The sequence below is a fragment of the Diplotaxodon limnothrissa genome, linkage group LG16, assembly GCF_057381915.1.
Source record: "Diplotaxodon limnothrissa isolate DT_005_m linkage group LG16, D_limnothrissa_male_GT1.1, whole genome shotgun sequence".
Lineage (NCBI taxonomy): Eukaryota > Metazoa > Chordata > Actinopteri > Cichliformes > Cichlidae > Diplotaxodon > Diplotaxodon limnothrissa.
Window position 1 is genome coordinate 18,695,332 of NC_140611.1, and position 25,474 is coordinate 18,720,805.

Here is a 25,474-nt window from a genome sequence, read left to right on the forward strand (position 1 = left end):
CAGATGGGGTAAGTTAATGGGTTTTATTTTACAACAAAAAGTGAAAAATGAGACTGAGCTCCATAAATTTAAACAGAAACCACCACATTAAAAGCGTGACCCTTCAGCTTTACGTTCTCTTGTAAACAGTCCTAAAGGCAAGAGACAGAACAAAGTATTCACAGTAAAAATAAGTGATCCGTCCATAATCACCAAAGCAAAAGTGTTTTTAGAAAATACACATGTAAATGATGTTTGGTGCGGTGTTATGATCTTAATGTACTTCTGTATATATAGCAGCAAATATAGTAGGTGAAAGATTGGAGTCAAAATCAAAAGAAAAGCCTCAGAAGCATAAGCCTTCATATTTAGATACCCAGTCTGCCAGATTAGAGTGTAACAAAGTATAAATCACAGAAGTAACCAGAAGAGTCACCAACATGTATGTTTCATACAGTTCCTGACTGTACAGTGTTACTTACGCTGCCTGAGCTTTTGTTTTATTAAATCCAGTATAAGGGGAAAGTGTCCTGAACCTCATGGCTGTCCTGATTCCTCCTTGAGAATTTGTTGTCTGCATTTCTCTCTCAGTTTATCAACAGTCGACATCGACAGACTCTTAGGTTCCGTAAAGATCTTCTGCAAAGGAACATTTAAGGAGTGCTTAGGCTTTTTTCTACTCAAAATAAAAATAAAAACTACAATTAAAACTGTGTAAATACTTTTAACAGATTATCTTCTGCACAGTCTCATGGACTGGTGAAGTTAGAATAGCTGAAATGTAGCACTTCCCCATGAATTGTTTTTCTTTTTCGGGAAGTATTCTTTAAAAAAAGATGTTTTATGACCATAAGTAGTGTCATTTTTCTCTGGCCCCTTCCTAACCGTCATTGTATTTGGCAATCTCACCTGCATAAAGGTGTGGCAGTCTAGAGTGAAAGCCCCAGAAGTGATCTGTTTGAAGCATTCGCACACGTCAGGCAAAGAGCGCGCTCTCAGGATCTCTGCCTGGTGGTGAAGTATGAGAGTAAGAGCCACGCGGAAAAGTACTTTGGATCCCTCGTAGAAAAGACAATCCCAGACCCGCAGAACAGTCTGCAAGAATAAGACAGAAGGTGGATGTCAGTTAAATGATCGCCACATGCTTCTAGTTTGACCCCTCCACTAAAGCGCAGCTTTTGCCTCACCTCGATAGGGAGTACATCGATGTAGAGGCAGATAAACCAGCGAGACACCACCAGCGTCCATATGCCAGGGTACTGGGCCATGAGCTGTCCTACTGCAGGAGCTTTGACCTTAACCAGCTCACCAAGGACCTCCTGGTCAGTCTTCAGACCCAACATGGCCGGGGTGTAGTAGTCTGCAACACATTCAGATGAATTCCTCCTTTTCTTTTGCACAATTGAAAGCCATTGTAGTGCATTTATTTATTATAGATAATATTTATTATTATGTAAACTTTGAATTACATTTATTTATTTATTTAACAGCCCTCCTTAAGGAAAAGATCAGGCTAACTGATTATTATTTTATCCCCAGTACCTCAGAAAAACAGACTCACATGCTCACAGTTAATTTGCTGCTTAATAAACTGAACAGAAATAAATAATGATGGTCTGGAGCATTGTTTTATAAAAGATCTCAAATTTTTATAGACCGAGTGTCAGTTTAGGAAGGCGCTATGAGAACTTAAAAAAAAAGAAAAAGAAGTAAAACGGAAGAGAAGCGCATCTTTGGTCTCGTTCTCTGCCGCCTTGACATTTTGCTGTACGTTTCCTTTGTTGTGGTTGCAAAATGTTAGCTGAGGCTGCCGCTGGCCCTCGACACGAACACTGAAAACCCTGCATCTCTAAAGTGGAACTGGTTTAACCTATGGAGCAACAGTGCAGGGTAGGGGATGTTTGCTGTGGGGTAAACAAAAACAAAAAAAAGAGCTCTGAAAGGAAGCCGACGTTAACTGTCACCTTACCTGGGAGTATCCTGCCCACCAGTGCATCCATAAGCCAGAAGGATTTCTCTTCGTCTTTCGTGATGATCATGAGGTAGCCTGCAATGAAGTTCATGCCCTAAAAACGAAAGAGCATGCTGTGGATCGCTTAGAATAAGAACTCCTGCTGTGTGTGCATACAGTATGCCAGGTTTTACATTGAATAAGTGCACTGACCGATATAAGAGCTAACAGATGAAGGTTAAGACGGAAAATCCTACACATGTATTGGTTAAATAAGGAAGTAGCCAGCCCTGATCTTTAGGTAAACAGACATGATCTTAGATAGAGGGAGAGTCAGAGCTTGTCGCTGACTGCATTTTCTTCACCTGACAGTAGCCCACTGTAGGATTATGGTGTCCGTAGGCCAGCAGCACATTGAACAGAGCCTTCTGCATGCCTGGCTCTGCTTTGCTCTTGAACAGGATGTTGTCAGGAAAGGTCCTGTGCATATCTTTTAAAAAGCAGAAAGAGTGAGTGAATTATTGGGACATAATTTAAGCATTGAAAGAGCATGCTGTATGCTGCGACAGTTTTGGTGCACCTGTGTGAATGGTTTCTTTCAGCTTGGTGTCATGCTCCATGTCCAGCAGAGACTGGTAATAACCCGGCTTACTCTCCAGCTGTTCCTGGGCACCACTAGCCGCCATCCAGATCCTGGCACGGTGCTCATTAGGCACACCTTTACGAACAAACCTCTTCACTGCCAAAACATGTTTTATTATTACCCATCACACGACCAGAGAGCTGGAACGAACAAGCAAACAAAACCCATGGAGGTGTCTTTTGTTTTTGTACCTGTGAAGTTCTTCTCCACATGAGGCTTCTCCTGAAGGAGCTTTGACCATCTCATGGACCTCCTGTTGAGGACATCTACATACTGATTCATCATCTCCTTGTAGGAGTCGAAATCGCCACGTCTCTCAAAACCGTAGGCGTCAATCCTGCTGGGACAAATTCACACAGTTCTCCACCAGTGAAGGTCTACACATAACACTCATAGACGCTGTGAAATCAGGATTGCCGGTGGACCTGCTTGCTCCCCTCCCTTCTTTCATTCTCCTATTCAGTGATGGCAGACTCTAAAACTGCCTCCACTGGGTAGGGTTTCTGTAGCTGAGTGATCAAATGCTCCAGCTGGATGAATAGTTAAGTGTTAAATTACTTCTTAGGGGAGCAAGGAGAAAAATGTAAAAACTCTGACAAGCTCCTGTCCCTTAAAAGCCAACAGGTGACAAACTTTAATGGTAGATTTACACGTTATAAGATGAAATGTGAAGTGGAAATACAAAAAGCTGAAGAGGAAGAAAGATGTTGTAAAAACAAGAAAAGGTTGCCAGTGAGGAAGCTGCAGGCAGATATGCTGACTAAATAACACAGGCCGACAACAAAACAGATAAAAAAAGAAACAAGAAAAGAGAAAATGAACTTTTTAAAACGCAATGAAACAAAGCTTACCTGTCACTGTCATCATAATCGGCCAGAGCCTGCATAGCATTTCCTTTCATTTCCCCATCCATTGTGTCTCATGTGCTAAAGGTAAAGTAGTCCAAGAAAGCAGAAAAAAAGAAAAGAAAAAGAAAAAAACAACTGGGAGCAGGAAGCTTATTCCATTTTTATTCCCTGGAAAAGAACCAGCTGCTGTCAAGGTAAATAACAAAGCGGTCTGAGTTTCCTATGGCTCACCTTACAGCAGCCACTGCTGAGAGGAGGAGCTAGTATGAAGAAACCCACAGGTAACAGCCACAGGCGTGTACTTCTGTTCGCACACAAAACAGTTGGAGGAAGAGACACTGTGGTGTTTGCTCTTATGTCCTCTGCTGGCTGTAATTCCAACATTTTATTAATTTCCTGCAGCAGGTAAATTTGTTATTTCTTTAAAGTGATTTGGAGCCAGACCCAAATTTCCAGTGTTTCAAAGCTGATCTGTTTGGCAGACATATTATTAACACAGAGATGATAGGTGGACTTAGCCAATATTTTATATTTGGAATACATCGTGTTCTGAAACGTGTAGCCCGAAGTAATGAATTATTAGACAGCATTACTGTGGATCAGTCTCACCTTACTTCAACATTATTTTTGACAAACACACAGACAGCTGGCATCTAAAAAGCCTGATATAAAAGACTGTATATATAAGATGGACACATGCCTTTCCATTCTGTTAATTTTAACTTGGCATATTTTTCGTGTTGTATGGCCATGTCCTGTGTTATAAAGTTTAATAAAGTTTAAACAAAAGACTAAAAAAGATGGGGATGGATGTAGCCTCCAGGTCTGAAAAATGACCTGAAATGCTGAAGTGCCTTAAACCTGCATTCTTCTTTTATGACCTCAGTAAGCCCACTGGTAGGTTCATGTTCTCATATGACACTTTTAAGTCTCAGTTTTAACACAAACTGACTCGTTTGTACACTCTAGTCCCAAATAGACTCAAAACTGGTAAATAAAACAGTGAACACTTTAGCGCGTGGCTGCATTAGTTACTACAGTATGAGCGTGCAGTGTCACTCACCGCCTGTGATTTTAAAACACCAAGAATGCTCATCCTCAAGGCCCCAAAACAGGACTTTATAAACCAGTGGGTGATTTTATGGGGGGTTACAGCCATCTTTTATACACAGTTTTGGTCTACACTCCACACTCTGTTTTTAGCTTAATTGTCTCACCCTTTGGTGGGTAGTACAGTGCATAGAGTGACGGAGAAAGGCTCAAAGTGGACTCAAACCCAGGTCACTAGCCCTCAGCGCAACCAGTTGAGCTATAGTGGCACTCCACACGGAGTACTCTTAACAATATATGCGCCATACAATTAGTTTAACTGCAAACAGATTTTAAAAAAAAATAACAGTCATGTGTCCTGTTTTGTGGAATCATATTATGAAAGTAATCTGGATTTATCTCCTCTGAAACAACATTGTTGTACCTTCCTATTTCACTTATTTTTAGTCAGAAACTTATAGGAGTACTGCAGTTATTAACAGAGCTTTTACTTTCTAATTATTTACAAAGATGATCCCTGGAAATAAATAGATGAACCCTTAAGCCATATTAGCCCTAAAAGAAACTTTGCTGGAGTTGAATTACTTCTGGTGAAAAAGTATTTTAATGATACTTGAATACATTTGATTGACCTATGAGGGTAGCTTAAATAATTCAACCTACAAACATAAATGTGACTTGCCTCTAGAAGTCAGCGTTGTGCATGAGTTGCATATGATCCCAAAGCAGATGATGCCACACAAGAGAACGCCACTTCAACTGCTTGTTAACAGAAATATCTAATCAGCCAATCACGTGGCAGGAACTCCGTGCATTTAGTTATGTAGATAAGGTCAAGGTGACCTGATAAAGCTTAATCAAAGCATCAGAATGGGGATGAACGGTGATTTAAGTGACTTTGAATGTGGCAGACAGGCTAGTCTGAAAAACTGCTGACCTACACAATCATGTCTTGAGTTTATAGAGAATTACCAGAAAAACAGAAAATATTAAATGAGAAGCAGTTTTCTGGTATTTCCAAACATTTCCCCCCCTCAGTGTCGACTTGCCTTCGCTGTAACTGTGCTTTTTTGTACTCTTTAGCAGTTGTTTTTTGTATCTGTGATATTAAGCGTCATATTTCTCATCAGCAGCAAAAGAGCTAAATACACACATCATTATGGAAAAACTCATGCTTTATTCATCTTTCGTAAATGAACAATATTAGGCTACTTACACGATGTATCAACAATATTTTCTATTTTTCACTACCTTCAGGAACACTGAACAGATGGGGTTAAACAGAAATACAAATATCAAACAGACAGATTTTTAATCTTAAGGCTTACTTTGTCGTCCTGTTGTCGCCCTCTTTAGTGTCCTGATTTCTGTATTAAGGGCTTTGCACTGCCTAAACACACAGATATGTGCCATGCAATCCTAAAGGTCAGTCGTTTCCTAATTTCAGAATTTCTCTCAAGTGCTGCTAAACAGTTGTTTAAGCATAAAAAACGCATCAAAGTGATGAATTGATAAAAAACAAAATTGCTTCTGAAAGAAAGTCGACTATGTGACATTTAGGATTCAAGACCCACTCCCCACTGAGATTATTCAGACAACACAACCCAATATCCATGATCTAAATTAAAGTACTGCCTTTACTTTAGTGAAAATGTATTGGTGTAACCAGCCAGGGGTGACGTAAAATGTGTTTCAACATGCTTTTGATGAGAAGCTCACAATTCCATGACTTAACAGAGCCACCTAACAATTTAACCAACAGCATATCATCCACAATATTGAGGCATCCCGTTAGAGAACTTAGCATTTACTGTACATAAAACAATCATCTTTTGTATTTATAAATTGAACATATTTATATTATTCTTCATATAGCTCTCTTTGTAAACTGTCCCAATAGATACAGTATGTACAGTAAAAACTGCAACAGTTCTGTTGGTGCTGGTGTAGTGAGCACTCTGTCCCAAGGTTAGAATAAGACAATAAGACATGGGAACTTTGCACAGTCACTCAGAGCTTTGAGACACGGTTGACTAGGAAGAATCTTAAAACACACAGCTTCTCCAGTCCATTCAGAGTACACGCAGCCAGTGAACCTCCTCTCAGTGCTGTGTCTATGCCCACCTATGGGGGCTGTAGTGCTCCTCCTGGAGCAGAGCACAGGGGCATCCAGGATACTGAGAATCTGGCAATGTCCATATGACGCCTCAGACTCAAGAGGGCAGAAAACGTGGCCAGTTGTTCTCGTAGTTTATACTCAGCTCCCTGAAAGGTGGTTTCCTGACAGTTTCAAGTGCTTCGGTTTTCACTCTGAAGTCTACAATTTTCTTTTTTTTTTTCTCTTTTGTACAAGTCTTAAAAAAAACTATCAAGTCACTGTAAAAGAAACAATGTTCTGGTTTTCCAGAGTCGGGATTAGATTTAGAGAGTTTTGCGTTTTGATCCTGTTACAATTGGTCGAGCGAATTCCACAAAATCATCTATAAGGACTGGCCAAGCTCCTGGGTGAGAAACACCGAAATATCGTTAGTGTCACAGTGATGGACGAGAGCTAAATATGAAGCATGTATTATCGATTGTGCCGGCTCACCTTCCTCATCATAGTTTGACATGTCGTCTGCTATCATGTTGCCAAAGTCCAACAACAAGTTCCATGTGTCCTTTGGGATAGATCGTTTATGGTGTTCCTGAAACGAACGAGTCCTGGTAAATTCACAGGTACAGAAACAGCTTCACATGTTTTCATTTCCTTCCATCTTTAATAATAGATTTTTTTGTCACTGTAAATAACTGATGGACTGAATTCTAGAGTTCTGTTTCAACCAAAACACCAGGGACAGGTTGCACCAACTGTACTTTGCTAAGCCTGGTCCAAACACCTAAGTCAGTATTTCTGAAAAGCAGTCTTGAGACTGGACTTTACGCTCAATAAAAGAAAAAAATCTGTAACATTCTCCTGATGTCCGCCTAATTTGTCAGTTCTGCTTTGGAGTAGATTTGGAGGATCAAAGTAAACAAAATTGCCATTACTGACACAGAAATAAGAAAATTAAGAGCTGTGCAGGCAGCGCAAGAACACACAGACGGCCAAGTCCAACTTTATAACAAGCAATAAGAGAGCTAGGAAAGAAATAACGAGCACAATAAATCATACACTAACTCAGACAGCCTCTGTTAATGAAACGATGCAAAGAAAAGTGGAAAAACCAAACAAAGATGTTTCTTTGAAAAGAAATCCCTTCAAACCAGCACAGCTAGGCAGATTTTTATTAGCAGTATATAACTGTTTAAGTTGCCAGAGTGGGTGTAGTTTTGTCGGACAGCTGCAGGCTTGTGGTCCAAAAAACCAAACAAAAAACTGCAAGTCATGGTACAGCTCTTCAGTATGTTCAAAAAGATAACTCCTACAAGTTGAAACCACTCAATCACCCCCCTGGCAGCAGCCTGCTTATGTTATCTGAATAACTCTGACATCTAAATGTCTGTTTGCCTCAAACATTACGCCACTGGTACTTTAATGTAATGTGCTGTGTTGACTAAGCTGTCGGCAGAAATGGTCTGAATTTGGACTTTTACACCTGCTTCGGACTAAGATTCTTGAAAAGTGCAGGGTTGGTGGAAACATCATGGTGGAAACAATCTGGTTTTGCCCACTCTTTTTTGTGATCACGTAGGTATCTAACGGAATAATGGCCCAGGCCTCTAGAATGGATTCCTCCTTAATTAGAGGATTAAAATGGCTTAAAAAGTTTGGCTAACTGATTTAAAAAAACAAAACAAAAAACACACACACACATTTTATTCTGGAGCAAATAAAATGCCACTTAAAAAGGTTTAAAAAGAATTACAATCTTGGTGACTTTTTGGGGAAAAGTGAACACCTTTTTAGGTGTAATGAGGACATCACCTGACCTTTTTCTCTTAAAAATACCAGTAGTAGTATCTCAGCTCTTAGAACACAGCTCCTTCCTCACATTTAAAATCTGTATACATACATCAGTGTAAAAACAAACAAAAATAAAAAATAATTTGCACTTTTTTTTTTTAAATAATGCCCCAAATATCCAAACACTGCGCCTGCCAATAAAAATCAACATTACGGATTTCTTAATAAGCAAAAATTCAGGGTCCATCGTGCCCAGTTTTACTCCTTTGACTCACCAAAAGGAATCTATTCCAAAGATCGAGGAATTTAAATCGTCCCGAAAGGACCAGGTTCCAGTAGGCTACGGCCATCTCCAAATCTACACAAATGAGACAACTTTGTTCAGATGTTTGTGAATCTATAATATTAGTCAAAAATCTATTGTTAGGTCACAATCCGTGAACTTACCGAGACCCTTCTGGCCAGGATTTTTGGCAAAGTTAAAGGTGAATTGATAGAAGTCCTTGAACTTTCCACTATCTTTTAGCTCTTGTTCTAATCTTGGCAAAAGTGCCTTCAGTTTTTCTGGACTGTCACACCTAGAAAAAAAAGAAAAGAAAAGAAAATATAAGCAGCACATACACAAATCACAACACATGGACAAACAAAACTGTTCTAACATTCAGTGCCCTGAAAGCCTACTCGGACACCTGAGCCTCAAAAGTCAAAACACTGCAACTGTTTCATTGAGTCGTTCCACGAAGACACAGTATACCCAGGCTGTGGGCGGATGTATAAATAGACAGCCTTCCCTCCCTGGAGCAACACTAAGAGAACCGCCATGCGTAGATACTTCAGTAAGAGTGTTTTTGTCCCACTTTAGAGCGTGTCACGTGCCGTTCATGTCAACACTCACCCCAGCTCGGTCATTCCATCCATAAACTCCTTCTTGGTGAACTCACACTGAGTGGCGGCACGAAACTTCCACGCAATAACCAGCACAGAGATGCTGGCTGGATCCAGTGAGAGGTCGTCACAAAACTGCTGGATCCCATCAATACCAATCTTATTCTCATCCTGGGGATCTATCAAGACAAAAACACAGTTTCACTCGAAATACTCAAGCAAGCAGTGTCTGTAACTCTTCTGGAATAAGGATCTTTACACTGTTCTTGTAAACAAAATTACAGCCTTAAACACTGTATTTTAAGATCCTACTTGCCTTTGTAGCGATTGTAGAGCTGTTCCAGCTTCTTACGGTCTACTGAGGTTTTCATGGATTCCTTACAGTAAAGCTCTGGATTCTGAAAATAGTTGTCTGTAGCAACTTCTAGTTTCCAGTCATTCTGTGTGAGACAGTACACGGCCGTTTTCTCCCCAGCCTGTGTGAAGGACATGAACTGCCGTACCTTGTCCCTCTGCGAAGACTTCAGCTTATGCTGTACAAGTACAGGACAGGGGCTGTCAGGCACCGGTGCAATCAAACCAGTCAGTACAGACAGAACCACACAAATGCAGAGCGACACACAGACAAAAACACACAGCGAAACATAAAACTCCACAGGCATTCAGGCAACAGGAAGAAAGACTGGGACACGCTCAGGAATACTCCGGCACATATTTCAAAAGGTTAGTCAGTCACGCCGACAAACGCGCTACAAATTTTGAGCCAAGACGCGCTGGTAGTAATGACGTCCTTTCCAAAAACAAGGTGGGTTTTTCTGAAAGGGGTTGTTATGGATTCTCAAAGCACATGCTGTACCTTGGAGGGCCCCTCAGATAACTACATTCATACTTGTAACATGAGTAGGGACATAGGATGCCATCACAAGGACCCAGAGGTGCAACAAGTCTGGAGTGAAACACAAGCCGCCCCCCACCAGAAATACTCAACAAATACCCCTTACATAAAAATATAGAGTGCACTTTCATTACATAAATACTTATAAGGTGATTTTAATTCATTATGGACAGAGGAACAAAAGAAATTACTCAGTGTGCACTTCTCTTGGCTAAAATCAGTAATGTTCATTTAGAATAATCCACCACTGAATTATAGACAGCCATATAACAAGTTTTTATCATATCTTAGACCAAACCTTTCCAGAGATACTTGTGCTAGTGTGCAACTACCATCTCCTCTCCAGCAGAAATTAACCAGCAATCAATCATTAAAGCCATAAATCTAAAAGAAAAAATTGCCAAAAGTTATTTTAGCAGCTCCAAAGTCTAATTTCTACTATGAAAATAAAACGAATAAGTTTGGGATTGTGGACCGTTTGAGGACAAGTCTACCTAATATTTGTGATGCTGTATTCTGATCCAAAAGGTTAGAAAAGCTTTTAAACAGTTCTGTCTATTTTTGCAAAAAATAAATAAATAAAAAATCACCATCCTATGCCATGTCCTCCAACTAGCTGCAGCGTCTGAACACCTCACTGAAGATCAGCATGTCCTCAACCTGAGTTCACCGAGCTGCTAATAACTCCATTACTGATGTAGTCAATAACGATGTATGAAGTCATGTGTCTGTCCCGGTTTGCTGCTCTGGCAGCACGGATTATTGTTCTGTTACAGGAGGGTAACGTTGGGTTAGCATTGTCTTCACAAACACCAGCTAGTAACTTGCACTGGCTAACGTTAGCTGAGTTAGCCTCTCTCTCTGACATTAACGATGGGGTTAATATCACGGGAACAGACTGTCATTGTGGTTACGCGTTAGCCGGGACTTAACTCAAACGGCCCTGTGTGTGTGTGTCTTTGAGGTCCAGCGGCTGACCTGCTCACAGCCGAAGTTACCAGACTGCCAAAAAGGGACGTGTAGCTAATGCTAGCTGCTCTTAAAATATCCAACTGACCTTCCCTGTAATAGCAACGAACACGAGTAAATGGCCACTGTACGCTTGCCAAAACGCGACACATCATGTACTTTAATACCACGACAATAGTCTTGTAAGCAAACCTTACTGGCATTAAATCCAATGCCTGGGTTTGTGTTTATTTTGGTTACCTACCATTTTTACACCCGCTGTTTGACCAGTTTGGTAGTCCGACTGTCGTTCATTATACGCATGCGCGGAAGTCGCCGGATTGCATAAAAAAGATGAGGTCTGCGGTAAAGGCTCCGTTTGATATTTGCATTATTTGCGCTTATTTGATTAGAAAATATGGGCTTGTGCAAGTATTTGTCGCGCAAAGAGAGTTAAAACGACACTTTCAAATACGATGTTATACCAAGTGTAATACACAAACAGGAAAACTCCCTCAAAACTGCATTCAGCACTGTTAAAAATAAAACTCAACCCCACCCTTCACCCGCTACACACACAGACACACACTTGTTGACTGCCAACATCCTCACACACCATCCGCAACACAATACACACTGTAAAACACAGCATCAGTAATCCTCCTTCACGGCACATCACACCTGCCTTGCTCTGTTAGTGGCAGACATATGAACAGCTGACCGAAGAAATTTATTTAAACTGCATTAAAACAACGACTGTTGTAGACATCCAAGATTGTTAGGTGACCCAAAGCCTCAAAAAAAAAAAAAAAAAAAAAAAAAAAGTCAGAGCAGCCTTTCTGAAATGCCATTGCAGGGTAAGCACAGGTGTAATAACATTCATCGTGGCACTGCTCCATTTAGAAGGGTCAGGGTTTATTGTGCTTGCCAGCTCACTAGAACGACTGATAGACTGAATATAACAGGGTTATAATTGAGTTTAACACTTACATGCTTATTGTGGTATGAGATGTCAAAGTGGTTATTGTGAAAAAGACCTATTTTGATAGCAACCATTAATGAATATGGCTATATTAGCAAGAAAAAAATCTAGAGTATTGTTTGTAGTGCTTTGGAAATGTATTGGGTTATGCTTACAGTGTTTACTGAATAAGATAACTAGCTTTGGAATAGTAAAGTTTAAATATTTTTAATACAAGTCGCATCCCAGACCTATTGAATCAAGAAATCACGTAAATAAAACCTGTGTGACAAAGTAAAGTAGGGTAAAAGACCTCAAACATCAAAACATCATGCAACCATTTAAAGAAACTCCAGAACAGATAAGAAACAAATTCAGTGACATCCATCAGTCTGGAAGGGGTTACAAGGTAATTTCTAGAGCTTTAGGACTCCAATGAACCATGGTGAAAGCCATTATGCATAAAAGAAGAAAACCTGGAACAGTGGCAAGCCTTCCCAGAAGTAGCCGGCCTACCAAATTTACTCCAAGACTGCATTAACGACTCATCTAGGAGGTTACAAAATAACCCAGGACAACCTCTAAAGAACTGCTGGCCTCACTTGTCTCAGTTAAGGTTTATGATTCAACAGTAAGATTTGCATAACTTCAACATTCAACATCAATCACCTCAAGGTGCTTTACATTGTAAAGACCCTACAATAATAAAGAGAAACCTCAAAAATCAAAGCAAGTGCACACTTTGAGCAAGTGCTTGGTGAGAGTGGGAAGGAAAAACACACAGTCTTGTAGGAATGAAGCCTCAAGAAGAACTAATTACTAAAGTTAATTCAGAAAAATACCAAGGAGAAAAAAACTGCTGACCTAAAAGATCACAAAGGCTAGTCTCACATTTGCCAAAAAAACCCCCATCTTGATGATCCCTAAGACTTTTTGGAAAATATTCTGTGGACTGACAAGACAAAAGTTCCACTTATTGGAATGTTTGAGTCCCATTACATCTGACATAAAACTAATACAGGATTTCAAAAAAAAAAAAATGATATCAGAGGATTGGTTTATGCATCAGGACAACGATCCACCCCCCAAACAAACAAAAAAGACAACATCCAAAAACGTTTTTGGAGTGACCTAGTCAAAGTCCGGGCTTAAAGCCGATTGAGATTCTTTGTGATGACCTTAAACATGCCATTAATGCTCTGAAACCCTCCAACGTCGCTGAATTAAAACAATTCTGCAAAGAACACCAAGGCCTTGGTGTTCCCCCGGAAAAGGTGGAAAAGGTAACTAGGGAAAGGGAGTTTTGCTTAGGCTGTTGCCCCCACAACCTGGTGCCAGATACACATAAGAAAATAAATGGATGGATGGATGGATGGATGAATCTATGGATGGAGAAAGTTTACCTTGCCCAGCTTTTCAAGAGTTACAAATACACAACTCATATGATAATTCAAGCAAAGAAAGGCAAACGATTAAACCCTTATGAGCGAAGAAAAACATTTGTGACTACTTTATTAAAAAAAATTGTATGGTAACAGGGTTAAATGAGAGTAACAGGCCTGCACAAGATAACGGGGTTGAACGGATGTATTACTTTTATTTGTAGATTATGTCATACATCTGACAAATAAATACTCAGGACTACACAGAAATGTTGTTTATCTTTATATAATATCTTATATATTTTTTAACATGTTTGAAATGTTTGTTTTATATGTACAGTAACAGGATTGCAAATCAGTGCTGATATTAGAGTTTTCTCAGAAAAGGATGTAAGCTGATAGTTGACTGTGAAAGTCAAGAATAAATATAGAGATATAAACAAAGGAATTAAACTTTTAAATTAATTTCTATTTTGGTAATATAAATATCAAGGTTTGCATTGGTTGGAATGACACAATCTAGTCAGAAAAGACTGGAAAAATACAAAATATATCACAGAGAACTGACCTTTCATCTAACCACGGTGTTAACACGCAGCTCAATCGTGTCACTGATTTTTTGTCAAGTCACTCACTGTTTAGGCTGCACATAGGGTTGCAGTGCGTAATGACTCTTCTTTAATATATAATATAAGTTGATGATGAACAAAATCAAAACAAGAAAAAAAGTGGATTTATAACTATTTTTAACTGTTATAAATTAGTTATTGAGAATTTGGCAAGAGAAAAAAAATGCTATTTTGATAGTTCTCAAGAGCTATTTTGCATTTAAATGATATTTTGGAATTGAACCACCTTCACACTACAAATGTATGTTGTAGTCCTTTGTGAGTGGATTGTATTCAAATTCGTGTGTGTGTGTGTGTGTGTGTGTGTGTGTGTGTGTGTGTGTGTGTGTGTGTGTGTGGAGTGGGGGCAAAGAAAATCTCCTGCATTTGTACGATGGCTCACTAACAGTGACAAAAGTGAGTGTTAAGACCTCTCCAGTGCACTTGCTATCACTGTTATTTGCACCAAATCAGGTGAAATTGTTTCACAATGACTCATGGCTTCCTAACTGAACAGATTTGCATCCCTGGAGATTAACTAACTTTGTGTTAAACCTTCGATACTCTGACCCCTTACTTATTTCACGTCTTGTCATATTAACACATTTTTTATGGCGCACTCCTGTGCAGCAGACGGCGCTACATGTATCACGAGGGCTCTGGTATCCACCAATCCAAAGAGCTCCAGGTTGTGGGCATGAACTATTTTGACCGCTTTGCTTTCGTCTCATTCGTGCTGTCCAATCAAGCTCCACTAAAGCGAGGCACCGCCAAGATCAGATTGTGAGAGACGCTGCTGTAGCAAGGCTAACGGAAAGTCGATAGGAAAGGCTAGCGAGCGATCTGTTAACCTGTAAGGTGCACCGGTAAGCAGCATCTACTCAACTGCAGCTTGTCACTCAGCTGACGCATATGATAGCACTGACGTTAAATATCTGTATGACCGTCTATTGTTTAAGTATATAGGAAAAAAAATGTTACCGCCAATAAATACAAAGCTAACCGTCGAGGTAAACTTGTAGCTAATTCTGGGGTTGTCGATGACAGCTGGGGTTTAGCTTCTGTGCTAACCCACTAGCTAGTCAGTGGGCTAACAAAGCGCTGAAGCACCTACTTCTTGAAGTGCAATCGCGAGCTAGCTCAGTGTTAAAATAAACATTTTAATAATAAAGTAAAGTACCTTTTGCATTGCATTTAATATATCCTCTTTCAAGTCGCTAACTTACGGCATGTAGCTGACGGTAACGAAGTGAAGAGCAAAGCTAGTTTTTGCGGTTCATGATGATTGTAATCGACCTGATTACAGTAACGTACTTGTATTGGATCCATATGCAACAGTTCGTTTGGAAGCGAACCTTATAAAAACTAATATTTAAGTTTTAGACACCTCAAAATGGCCACCTTTCTGTGAATTTAGCGTCAGGAAAGTATTCGTAAGGCTCTTCGTGTTTTATTAAGAACAAATAAGAAAGGTTACGCGATTAAATGCGTGGAATAATAATAATAATGGTAATACTAATAAGTCGAGGGTTTAAATGTAACTTCCAGACAACAAAGCGTGTTATTCATTAGTTAGCTATGTGTTTTGATACTGGTTACTACACTGGCAAAAGGAGGTCAGCGGTTGACAATAAAACGCAATCAACTCACGGAGTATATACGGCTACCTGCAACTGGTATTTTAGAAGTTGTGGTTAACTGTGGCAAAAAAATTTATCGTCTGGATAAAATCCACCTTGCTGGCATCGATGGCAAACTTTGTTTACTTTTTCAGTCTCTTTGACTTGGAAACGATCACTCTTTGTACAGCTAGCACACAGCAAGTTATGCAAATCCTGTCATGGCTTGTTGTATTAAAAAATAAGCTTAAAAGTGAAATACTCAATGTGAATACATTATTTCGTACTTCAAATGAACTATATAATTGTTAAAAAGTATCTCGACATTTCTTAGTTTGTTTCCTGTTTAGTGGGGATTTAGACCTCCTCTTCCTCCATTCTCAAATGCCAACAACAACAGCCGTCGAGGAGACAGAGTGCACTCGTAAGCGCATACAGTCACCACAGTGAAGCTCATTCATCGTGCGAAAGGCACGTTCACTATTTTAAGTGTTAACCCATGCTGAAGTGTAGCTGGGATCTGCAGCACGGAACCAATAATCGCAACATTTCTACATGAATCGTCTCAGAGCGTGCAGGAGCTAACTAGTAAGCTAAGACCAGCAAGCTGGGTCTACCGCTAGCTGTTAGCAGCTAGCTGCGTCCAACAAAAGATTGTTCGTGCTAATCGACATATAATATGACCGCTGTTACAGTATCATGCAGCCACAGTGCCTGGAGCCATATAGTGCCTTCTCTGTTGCGACATTATCAGTTTAGCGCTGTTGTGATAAAGTTCGCTTGTTTGCGTGACCTGTAGCAGAAGTTGGACGGTGCCTCTCCTCCGGACGTGCTCGGTACCTGAAGTAGGCCTTGTGCACACTTAGCGTAGTAAAAGTTGTGAGCATCAAGGGATGGCTTAATATGGTTTCCTGCATAAAAAGAACACTTAAAAGTACTGCTCGGTGGCTCGTTCACGTGAGATTGGTGTGAGAAGCGTACATGTCTGCGCATTTTGGATAATAAAACAAACAGTGACGCTAACATTGGTGATGTAGTTAGCTTTCTACAATGTGCTCTTAGCAAGCAGACCAGATGGGCCTTACTTCAGAAATAAGTTTAAATTTCCTCTCCAAAACAAAGTGAAACACAGCTTAGCTTGGGAAACAGTATTGGGAAATATAATGTTTGGGTCAAACTGCAATTTTGTCATTATTTAAGTAATAGTTTGTTCTCTTTCTGTTTGCAGGGGTCTGAATAGTGACTGGCAGAAGAAAAGTCTTTTTAACCTAAAGCATACCTCTTTTCGGTCCTTTGGGATCATGGCTAAAGATGTAAGTAAATATATACATGGTTTCATGAGAAACATCAGGCTATTTCTGCGGTGTCACTTAAGTACTGTAGCTAATTTGGGTCCTTCAGTTTACTGGCTGCACTTAGTCTTGTAGTGTTTTCTTTTCTTTTTCTCTTTAAATAGACTGTGGGATTTGTTTAGTGACTTCATAGTGGAGTGGTTTATACATTTGCCTTACAAAAGATCCCCTGTTAGGTCCTGGAAGGTGACATAGTTCCATTGAATCAGGAAGGGCATCCGGCGTTAAAACTGTGACAAATCAAACTTGTGCAACTCGCTGCGGTGACCATTCGTAAATAAGGCATCAGCCAAAAGTAGCTTCTACTGTATGGAGTTTGTTTAACTTGACTCGTCTTCAATTCTTTGGTTTCTGTAGTATATTAAGTTGTTCTCTTTTACAGGCTGGTCTAATTGAAACCAATGGAGAGCTAAAGGTTTTCATCGATCAGAATCTGAGCCCTAGTAAAGGTATATTTTATGTATATTTTACAGAAATTGTGCATATGTGATATGCAGGGCTTTCTAAGCAACATGTACAGTCTAGTTTAAGAGGCAGCAGAGCTGTTTGTTGGTAGGTGGACAATAGGGGGCAATGGTGTTTCATTCAAAAGCTTCCCTCATTAATGATCTTCTCATGTCTCCTATAAGGTGTCCTGTCCTTGGTTACTGTCCAGCCCACAGCTGCCCCTGTGGCCAAACAGCTACTACCCAAAACCCTTGGGCCATCCAATGTGAACATCGCTACACACATGCAAAATGTGCCACACATGGTGAGTGAGGTCCTGTTAAGTCAGCATTATGTGGTTTCTTTTCTCTTAAGGCGTAGAAACCCTCAGCAAATTTAAAGAATGCTTTGGCTCTGCTAAATATTAGCTAGATGAATTTTTGTAGGGTTTTACTCTGCTTTATATGAATGTTGTATAAGCCCCCTCCATTATCATTGTGAGGTGACCGGGGAGAGGGTAGCTGGAGGCAGTTGATCCTAAGCTCATCAACTCTACAGTCAGCAGGATTACACCCATCATCCCATTATGTACAAGGAATGTATACATAACGGAAATCAGCTTAGATATCACCTTACTAAAGGAATAGATCACCCGTCTTCAAGATGCCTCACATTGCTGTTAGGGATGCAGTTTTTTAAAGCTGTGTCTTTAACTGTCATCAGCCCAATTCAGCATCAGGTTTTTACTAGTCATCATAAATGACTGAAATTCTAAAAATGTCTTATTTCTCCCTTAAAGCTGTATTCAAACAATCGCCAATGATGATTTTCATGACAAACCAAATATTTTGCTTACAAAGTCAAATTCTGTCAAATTAAATAACTGTCATTTAACTTTACTGCTTCACCTGTCAGCTATCTAATGCAAGGCCAAATGTATTTAAATCATTCCTTATTGCACTGAGGGTAGTTATAGCTTTCTGCAAGGTATCCTCAAAATGACAGAAATCAGCAGAAGATGCGCGTCCTAAAGAGAGTGAACAGAGTCCCACCTTGAGTTTATGTTCAGTGTGAATTGGTTCTTGTAGTTAAACATAAAATATTTAAGTGTGAGGCTTTAGAAGAAATATTACATGTCAAGATTTGAGTACATGAGGTTTTAGAGGAGAAACTCATTGTTGATGACAACAAAAGCATGACTATCAGTGTGTGTTCTTTCTCTTCTCTGTGGTCTTCCTGTAGGTGATTGGAACACCCCAGAGGCCTACCGTATCGAACACCATTTTGGTAAACAGTCCACACACACCCAGTTCCCAGTTCCTCACACAGAGTCAACCAGCCGATGCCTCTCCTTGGTCATCAGGGTAAGGCTTCAAATTGCCCTTAAGATTTTAAGCTTGGGACATTATTGGTGAGCTCTGTCCAGATTAAGCTAAGCATTTTAGAATGGGTCAAGTCTGATAGCTATTCATAGCAATAATAAAAAAAAAAAAAAAGTGAATGCCAGATTGCCACACATCAGTGTGTTTGTGTTCATAGTGACGTGGGCTCGTTTTTTTTTTTTTTTTATGTTTGCAGAAAACGTGGGAAGAAAGGGGAAAAGAATGGGAAGGGCTTGAGGCATTTTTCCATGAAGGTGTGCGAGAAGGTGCAGAAGAAAGGAGTGACCACGTACAATGAAGTGGCAGATGAACTGGTGGCAGAATTCAGCTCATCAGACAACCACATGTCACCGAATGACTCAGTGAGCACTGCCGCTGTGTGATACTGTCTCAGTGATGCAGACTGATTACTCCTGATGAAGATATTTTAATTCTAAGATATATTTTTTAATGTTTTGAATTGCGTCTTTTTTTTTCTCTCTCATTTCAGCATGTGTATGACCAGAAGAACATTCGGCGACGCGTTTATGATGCACTTAACGTGCTTATGGCCATGAACATTATTTCTAAAGAGAAAAAAGAAATCAAGTGGATTGGTCTACCCACCAACTCAGCGCAAGAGTGCCAAAACCTAGAGGTAGAAACGCACAGCGAAGACAGTCACTCCTGCTTTTGTTACCAGTGTTAAAACGCTTTTATTTCAACTGTAGGTGGAGAGACAAAGGCGGCTGGAGAGGATTAAGCAGAAACAATCACAGCTTCAGGAGCTCATACTGCAGGTTGGATTTGAGTGCTGGTACTTGTGTGATCAAAGGGGGGCTACAATTATAGTCTTTATAGTGGTAATTGTGCATCAGGGCTGCAGAAGACGCTTCATAAATACCCCACGAACTGATTGGCCTCTTTAGATTGCTTTTGTCTGCGTTTTGTCTCTTTTTGTGATGCTGGATCATAATGAATCAGTAATAAACAGAAGTTCTTCTCATTGAATCTCTATATATGCAAGTAGCACATGCAAAATGGCAACTTAAAATTGTTACAATGTAAAAGAAAAAATTAGTATTTAAAAAAAAAAAAAAAAGCATAAATATATCCAAGAATGCTGTAGTGCTACACTTAGTTCTTTGCAGCTGTTTGAGTTTTAACTTGTCTTTGATCTTGTCTTACAGCAAATAGCTTTTAAGAACCTGGTTCAGAGGAATAGGCAGACAGAGCAGCAGGCAAACCGACCTCCACCTCCCAACTCCATCATCCACCTTCCTTTCATTATTGTCAACACCAGCAAGAAAACTGTCATTGACTGCAGCATCTCCAATGACAAGTGTGTGATCATCAGCTCTGTTATTTAAAATGCTGGCACTTGGAATAATTTGTAACTGGGGGGGGGAAAGAAATTATCCAAAAAGTGGGGGAGGTGTTCACATTTTCATCGAGGCGCTGGTAGTGCTTCACCGGGCTGTATTTATTAGGGCTTTAATAAATAGTTGCGGAACAACATGTACTTGACAACAGCCCGTCAGCCACATAAGCTGCTTTATTTTTTCTAGCCATGTGACATGATTGTATGTAATACCTTGGAGCTGCATAGGTGGGAAACTCAACTATAATTGCAGGTTAATTGTGTTCTGGTTCTTGGCAAATAAGCTAAAAGAGGCTTGGAAGCCTTCTGTCAGTGCAAAGCCATTATAGTGTGGTATCAAGATGTGCATTATAACAATAACTAGAATCTCCTCATTTTTAACTCAACATTTCAGTGTGTATAGGATTAGTGGCTGACTTGAAGTAAATATGAGGCCTTCCCACATGCAACTAAACCAGGGGTGTCCAACTCCAGGTCTCAAGGGCCGATGTCCTGCAGGTTTTAGATATCACCCTGGATCAGGACACCTAAATCAACTGATTAGTTCATTACCAGCCTCTGGAGAACTTCAAGACATGCTGAGGAGGTAATTTCGTCATTTAAATCAGCTGTGTTGGATCAAGGACTCATCTAAAACCTGCAGGGCACCGACCCTTGAGGCCTGGAGTTCGACACCCCTGATCTAAGCTAATCCCCGCTTTGTAGATTAACTTTATTTTGAAAGGAATACTAGTAGCTGTCCTCAACGGGCTAACTAAAATACTGAAGAACCTTTGGCTAATTTCTTCTTAGCCAAAGGTGTTGAAAATGGGACCCATGTTCTATTCTATTCAGTATGCTGTCCTTGATTTGGTACCCATGATCTTCTTTAAAATTAGAACGAACACTTGTTTGGATAATTGACCCTTTCCCATTTTTCCACTCTTCAGGTTCGAGTATTTGTTTAACTTCGACAGCATGTTTGAGATCCACGATGACATCGAGGTGCTAAAACGTATGGGCATGGCCTGCGGCTTGGAGGTGGGAAAGTGTTCTCCAGAGGATCTGAAAATCGCACGTAGCCTGGTGCCCAAAGCTCTAGAGCCTTATGTTATAGGTAAGTGACCAATATCCCTATGAGTTCGGCCCCCCTACCCCCCCTGGAAATTACGCCCCTGGTACTTGGTGCAGTTGTGAACACAGTAATCACACTTGGATGGGGACCAAACAATTGGACCAAGACCCTTTGGAGCAGCGGTCTCCAACCCCTGGGCCACGGACCGCTACCGGTCCGTGAGTCATTTGGTACCGGGCCGCAAGAGTTGAGGCTCAGGTGGGAAACTTATGGTTTTCAGAGTTTTTATTAGTTTCTATCGTTTTTGTTTTTTTAATCATTTTTATCGTTAACTCTGTTTCCCTGGGTCTTTTCCCCTGTGGTGCAAAAAAGGTTGGGGATCGCAGCTTTGGAGGGCAGGGTCTTGGGACACTTTATAAAGAAAATAAATTAAAAAAAAAAAAAAAAAACCTCCAGTGCGGCTTATGGTATGATGATCTGACCTAACTACCAGGTCTGCATTTTCTGAAAATGAGTGAAAAACAGCTACACGTTTACAAACTCGTCAACTCGGTCTAGAGTGAGAGGTGAGAAAAACAAGCTTAGACAGAAACTGCTTCAAAGGGTTAGTCTTCATCTGCAGTTAAAGTAGGCAAGAATCTGATTGTGCTTTCTGAATCCCTTTGTTCTATATCTCTTATCCCCACTCAGGTCTGCAAATAGTCGAAGGTCTTCATTCTAATTCATTTTCTCTTTATCCAGAAATGGCCAAAGGTCCCATCAGTAACGTCTACATCACTGGAGGTTCCTCTGCTAATGGAGCCCGTTACCCTGCAAACAGGTAAGAGTTGCTAAATGTGATGTAGCTCTAATGTGCACACTGCTTTTTCTAACATTTCCCCATCCTCTTATGCAGTGATGGCTGCACTGATGGCACCATGGCGTCCAGTTCAAACGATTCTCACTACAGCGGGTCTCGTGTGGAGACTCCAGTGTCTTACATGGGGGATGACGACGATGAGGATGAGTACGATGAGAATGACGATGAAGACTAACCTCCCTACACCTCGCCACTCCAACAAGCACAGTCTTCAAAACCACCCTCACCGTGGGAATTTAGTCCACTGTCGTGTGTGCTTTTTTTTCCTTTTCTCCCCCCCCCCCCAAAAAAAAACAAACAAAACTCCCCTCCGCCCTGTTTACCTGTATTTCTGTCTGGCTTTCTCAGGGGTGTCGATGAAAATTAAAAGAACAGAGGTGTTTGCACCCACCTTTTTCTGCTCCTGAGTCACCTGCACCACAGCTCAGTGGGAGGTGTCGTCCAAGGGAACTGTAGTCTTTGTCCCTGCCACCTGAAGTCTTTGTCTAATCCACTTCTTAATAAGCCATCCCACTAAAAAGCAACTCTAAGGCCTACTGCTGTTGGAGAATGTATAATGTACCCGTTTGACTTATAATTTTTTTTTCTGCAGTTGCATATGGCAGACATGATCAAAATGTTCCAAGGTGGCCAAAGTGTCTGCTGTGAGATGTGTTGTTAGTGCAACACCATGGATTCGGAATGGCTTAACACAGATGCCACTGCATCACAGTATGGGGCTCCATCACATCTCGTCATGCTTTGTTTGTTTTGTTTTGGTTTTGTGTTCTGAGCAATTTGAAATGGTTTCCCGATTGTTTTTGGGCTGGCTTCCTTCTGTTCCGTAGGCAGCTGCTTTCCTGATCTTCTTTGCTAGTTTTATTTGTATTCCAGAGTTGAGGAATTCTCCATCACCGCCCTGTTAATGCCTTGGTAGTGTTTACAAAATAATGGCAGCAGCGAGGTAAAGACTTTCATAACCCAGGCTCCTAGGTAAATAAGCTTTCTTTGTTAATTACATATATGAATCCTACAACAATTGTAGCTTATAGTTTCCTTTAGAGGCCAGTGGTAAAGATAGACCTACAAAAATTATTGATGTAACAATGTGTGGTTGTATAGGTCTTTATGTACACCCTTCAAAGATCTCCCTTTTAAAACTGAGCAACACGTGTACTGACTCTTCTAAATACCTTTTTCTGTAATCTAATATAAGTTTGCAAATTAAATATAGATTGTTTTAATAAGTTTGTATCCACAATTCATGATTTTTCTGGGGTTGGGGTAAGGTCGACTGTCTGTTGGGTTGGAAACAAAGTTTGCTTAAATAGTAATATGAGAGGTGAGCAGAAGGCGCTAGAAACGTCTAGCTGGGTCGTTGTCTCAACCCTGTCTATTAAAAGAACTGGGGAAGGAAACTAGCTCGGGTTTTAAAGAAGTTGACTGCTTGTCAAAAGAAAACCACAAGGGATACACTGCTTGGATGCCTAACACTTGGGAAAAGGATGCCTGACAATGATTATGCTGCTGCAGTGTGATTGGTTCTTACATTATGCTAGTTTGCTTTCTGTCAGCAGTTTTTAATTAGATTTGGCCAAAAACTGTGGATACACTGCAGATACTGGAATATTGGGGGGGGAGCATTTATTTTAGCATCTGTTAATTCTCTGATAAACCGGATCCTGTGACTTGTTTAGAGCTGTTGAGTTCTTTTAATTCAGAAATCCTGGAAGACTAACAGTTTATCTAATTTTGGCTCTGGAATCCACCATAAAAAATACAAAATAACACACAGATGTGGTTGGAGGGAGTTTGCTTAAATTTAATTAAACTGTAAAATTACACCAATTTTATACATGGGCCCCAATGAAATTAGACAACTTCCAATAAAATAAAGAAAAATTACAAATGACTGAAATCTATAAAACTATGGATATTACAAAGAATGAGTTTTGCCATTTTTGATGTCTTGCCCAACCTCCTTTGATTGTTTGTTCGTGGGTTTTTCTACCTAATTTGGTTGGTTTGGCATTGTCATTGCATAACTTTCCACTTTACCTTTGTCCAAACACATTTGGGTTGCTCTTGCATTAACGTTTAATTCACTGTTTTAAGCTTTGCTGCGTTTGGCTGAAGACAGTAAAGCTCTGTACGATTCAGAATTCATCTTGCTGCTTCTGTGTTTTGTCACATCATCAATAAACAGTCGTGAAACCAGTTCCAGTGGAAGCATGCATGTCCATACATTACACTGCCTCCGTTGTGTTTGGATTATGTAGTATGCTTCGATTCATATTCTGTCCCACGCCTCGTCCATCCTGTTTTGTTTTGTTTCTCCCTCCCATCATTCTGTTACAGGCTGCTGTTGTAACTGTCCAACAGTGCTGTTCCTCAGTATGATTTGGGTCAGTTGTCCATCCACAGTTCACAAGAATCACTACTTCTCCTACAGTGCTAGTTAGTTTTTACTTGTGCACAGCTGTCACCCAGTGGGTCTTTAACCTGTTCTCATGATCATATTCATAATGGATTGTGAGCCAGATTAGGCGCTACTTTGATGTTCTTGTTGTAGATGGTTTTGGTCAAGTCTGTATGTTCTTTCATGGGCTCTTTATGGTAGACAGGGACCATTCCTTTGACAGGATAGGTGGTGTTTGTCTTTACCATGGAAAGGATCCTGTGATCATCCCGCTCTATTTTTATTCTGTTTACTAAGCATTTTCACTAGTGCGTTTTGTGTTGTTGTTGTTGTTTTTGTTTTTTTGCTGTCAAAGAGTGGCCTGTTTAATTTGCATTGAGGGCTCATTTGAACATATAGAATTTGAAAGCTGCCGTTTCCAGCAGCAGCTTCCAGAAGTGCTATACTTGAACGTGTTGCCTTTACCTGCTTGATTTATGACAAAATGACAGGATTAGACAGGTACATTCTGGGTAGGATCTCATAAATTGCCGACAACAAGAAAAAGCAAATTCCTTCCGTCCATAATGGAACCTGGGGGACTGAACACACTGTTCTTGCAACCTGAACTAGATATATCGCCATTCAAAGTTAAATAAGACACTTCTGAGGATCATCCTTATGTAGGGCCTGCTTTAAACAGTGTTTCTTTGCTGACTCGTGGCTAATGGAGTGATCTCAAAGACTTCTCTTGGCCTTACATTTAGTATTTAGCCATATTTTCCATTTTAAATGCAATATTTTGAAACTTTTAATATTTTTCCCTATGCTGCCAAACCCTATTGGCTGTTAAAAACATCCCAGTGCATTTCAGCATTTGGTAGGCCTTTTGGGTTATCTCAAATATTATTCCTCATTCAAACTGAAGCTTTAATGTGAAGCAGAGTGGTGCTTATAGGCTGTATGAACTGCTAACTGGTTTGCCAGTTGACTGGTAATATCCTGCATA

The 25,474-nt window shown here is 40.2% G+C and overlaps 3 protein-coding genes across 5 annotated transcripts; 1 reads left to right on the forward strand and 2 right to left on the reverse strand.

The window, feature by feature from the left end:
• Window positions 1–516: 516 nt before the first annotated feature.
• Window positions 517–3,486, reverse strand: LOC146616003 (growth hormone-regulated TBC protein 1-A-like). Its single transcript, XM_085374661.1, has 8 exons — window positions 3,425–3,486; window positions 2,765–2,910; window positions 2,511–2,669; window positions 2,296–2,420; window positions 1,949–2,045; window positions 1,167–1,339; window positions 889–1,074; window positions 517–618 (listed from the first exon to the last, which is right to left on the reverse strand). Exons 1-8 carry the CDS (start codon window positions 3,484–3,486, stop codon window positions 517–519), a joined length of 1,050 nt encoding a protein of 349 aa, XP_085230787.1.
• A 2,159-nt stretch (window positions 3,487–5,645) lies between these two features.
• On the reverse strand, window positions 5,646–11,206 carry dcun1d2a (DCN1, defective in cullin neddylation 1, domain containing 2a). Of its 2 annotated transcripts, XM_085373848.1 has the most exons (7): window positions 10,728–11,206; window positions 9,559–9,775; window positions 9,253–9,421; window positions 8,805–8,935; window positions 8,633–8,715; window positions 7,062–7,158; window positions 5,646–6,972 (listed from the first exon to the last, which is right to left on the reverse strand). In XM_085373848.1, the coding sequence occupies exons 1-7, from the start codon at window positions 10,728–10,730 to the stop codon at window positions 6,893–6,895; spliced, it is 780 nt and encodes a 259-aa protein (XP_085229974.1). In that variant the 5' UTR covers window positions 10,731–11,206; the 3' UTR covers window positions 5,646–6,892. The 2 variants fall into 2 exon arrangements, with proteins under 2 accessions (XP_085229974.1, XP_085229973.1); XM_085373847.1 differs by lacking the exon at window positions 10,728–11,206 and having other exon boundaries at window positions 9,559–10,038.
• A 4,832-nt stretch (window positions 11,207–16,038) lies between these two features.
• Window positions 16,039–23,974, forward strand: tfdp1a (transcription factor Dp-1, a). 2 transcript variants are annotated; one of them, XM_085374122.1, is made up of 12 exons: window positions 16,039–16,079; window positions 16,884–16,968; window positions 17,390–17,456; window positions 17,637–17,758; window positions 18,676–18,797; window positions 19,012–19,177; window positions 19,306–19,452; window positions 19,526–19,594; window positions 19,985–20,136; window positions 21,105–21,271; window positions 21,920–22,049; window positions 22,125–23,974. In XM_085374122.1, exons 2-12 carry the CDS (start codon window positions 16,957–16,959, stop codon window positions 22,261–22,263), a joined length of 1,293 nt encoding a protein of 430 aa, XP_085230248.1. In that variant the 5' UTR covers window positions 16,039–16,079; window positions 16,884–16,956; the 3' UTR covers window positions 22,264–23,974. The 2 variants fall into 2 exon arrangements, with proteins under 2 accessions (XP_085230248.1, XP_085230249.1); XM_085374123.1 differs by having other exon boundaries at window positions 21,971–22,049.
• The last annotated feature ends 1,500 nt before the right edge of the window (window positions 23,975–25,474 follow it).

Excerpts from the sequence above, each read along its gene's own strand:
- LOC146616003 (XM_085374661.1), bottom strand. The coding sequence starts at position 3,486 with ATGGATGGGGAAATGAAAGGAAATGCTATGCAGGCTCTGGCCGATTAT. Across the intron at positions 2,670-2,764 it reads TGTGGAGAAGAACTTCACAG|TGAAGAGGTTTGTTCGTAAA; the intron begins GTACAAAAACAA and ends ATGTTTTGGCAG. Across the intron at positions 2,046-2,295 it reads CTACAGTGGGCTACTGTCAG|GGCATGAACTTCATTGCAGG; the intron begins GTGAAGAAAATG and ends TTTCGTTTTTAG.
- dcun1d2a (XM_085373847.1), bottom strand. The coding sequence starts at position 9,904 with ATGCCTGTGGAGTTTTATGTTTCGCTGTGTGTTTTTGTCTGTGTGTCG. Across the intron at positions 8,716-8,804 it reads TCCTGGCCAGAAGGGTCTCG|ATTTGGAGATGGCCGTAGCC; the intron begins GTAAGTTCACGG and ends TCATTTGTGTAG. Across the intron at positions 6,973-7,061 it reads GTCAAACTATGATGAGGAAG|GAGCTTGGCCAGTCCTTATA; the intron begins GTGAGCCGGCAC and ends TTTCTCACCCAG.
- tfdp1a (XM_085374122.1), top strand. Across the intron at positions 18,798-19,011 it reads GCCTCTCCTTGGTCATCAGG|AAAACGTGGGAAGAAAGGGG; the intron begins GTAAGGCTTCAA and ends TTATGTTTGCAG. Across the intron at positions 19,595-19,984 it reads TTCAGGAGCTCATACTGCAG|CAAATAGCTTTTAAGAACCT; the intron begins GTTGGATTTGAG and ends CTTGTCTTACAG.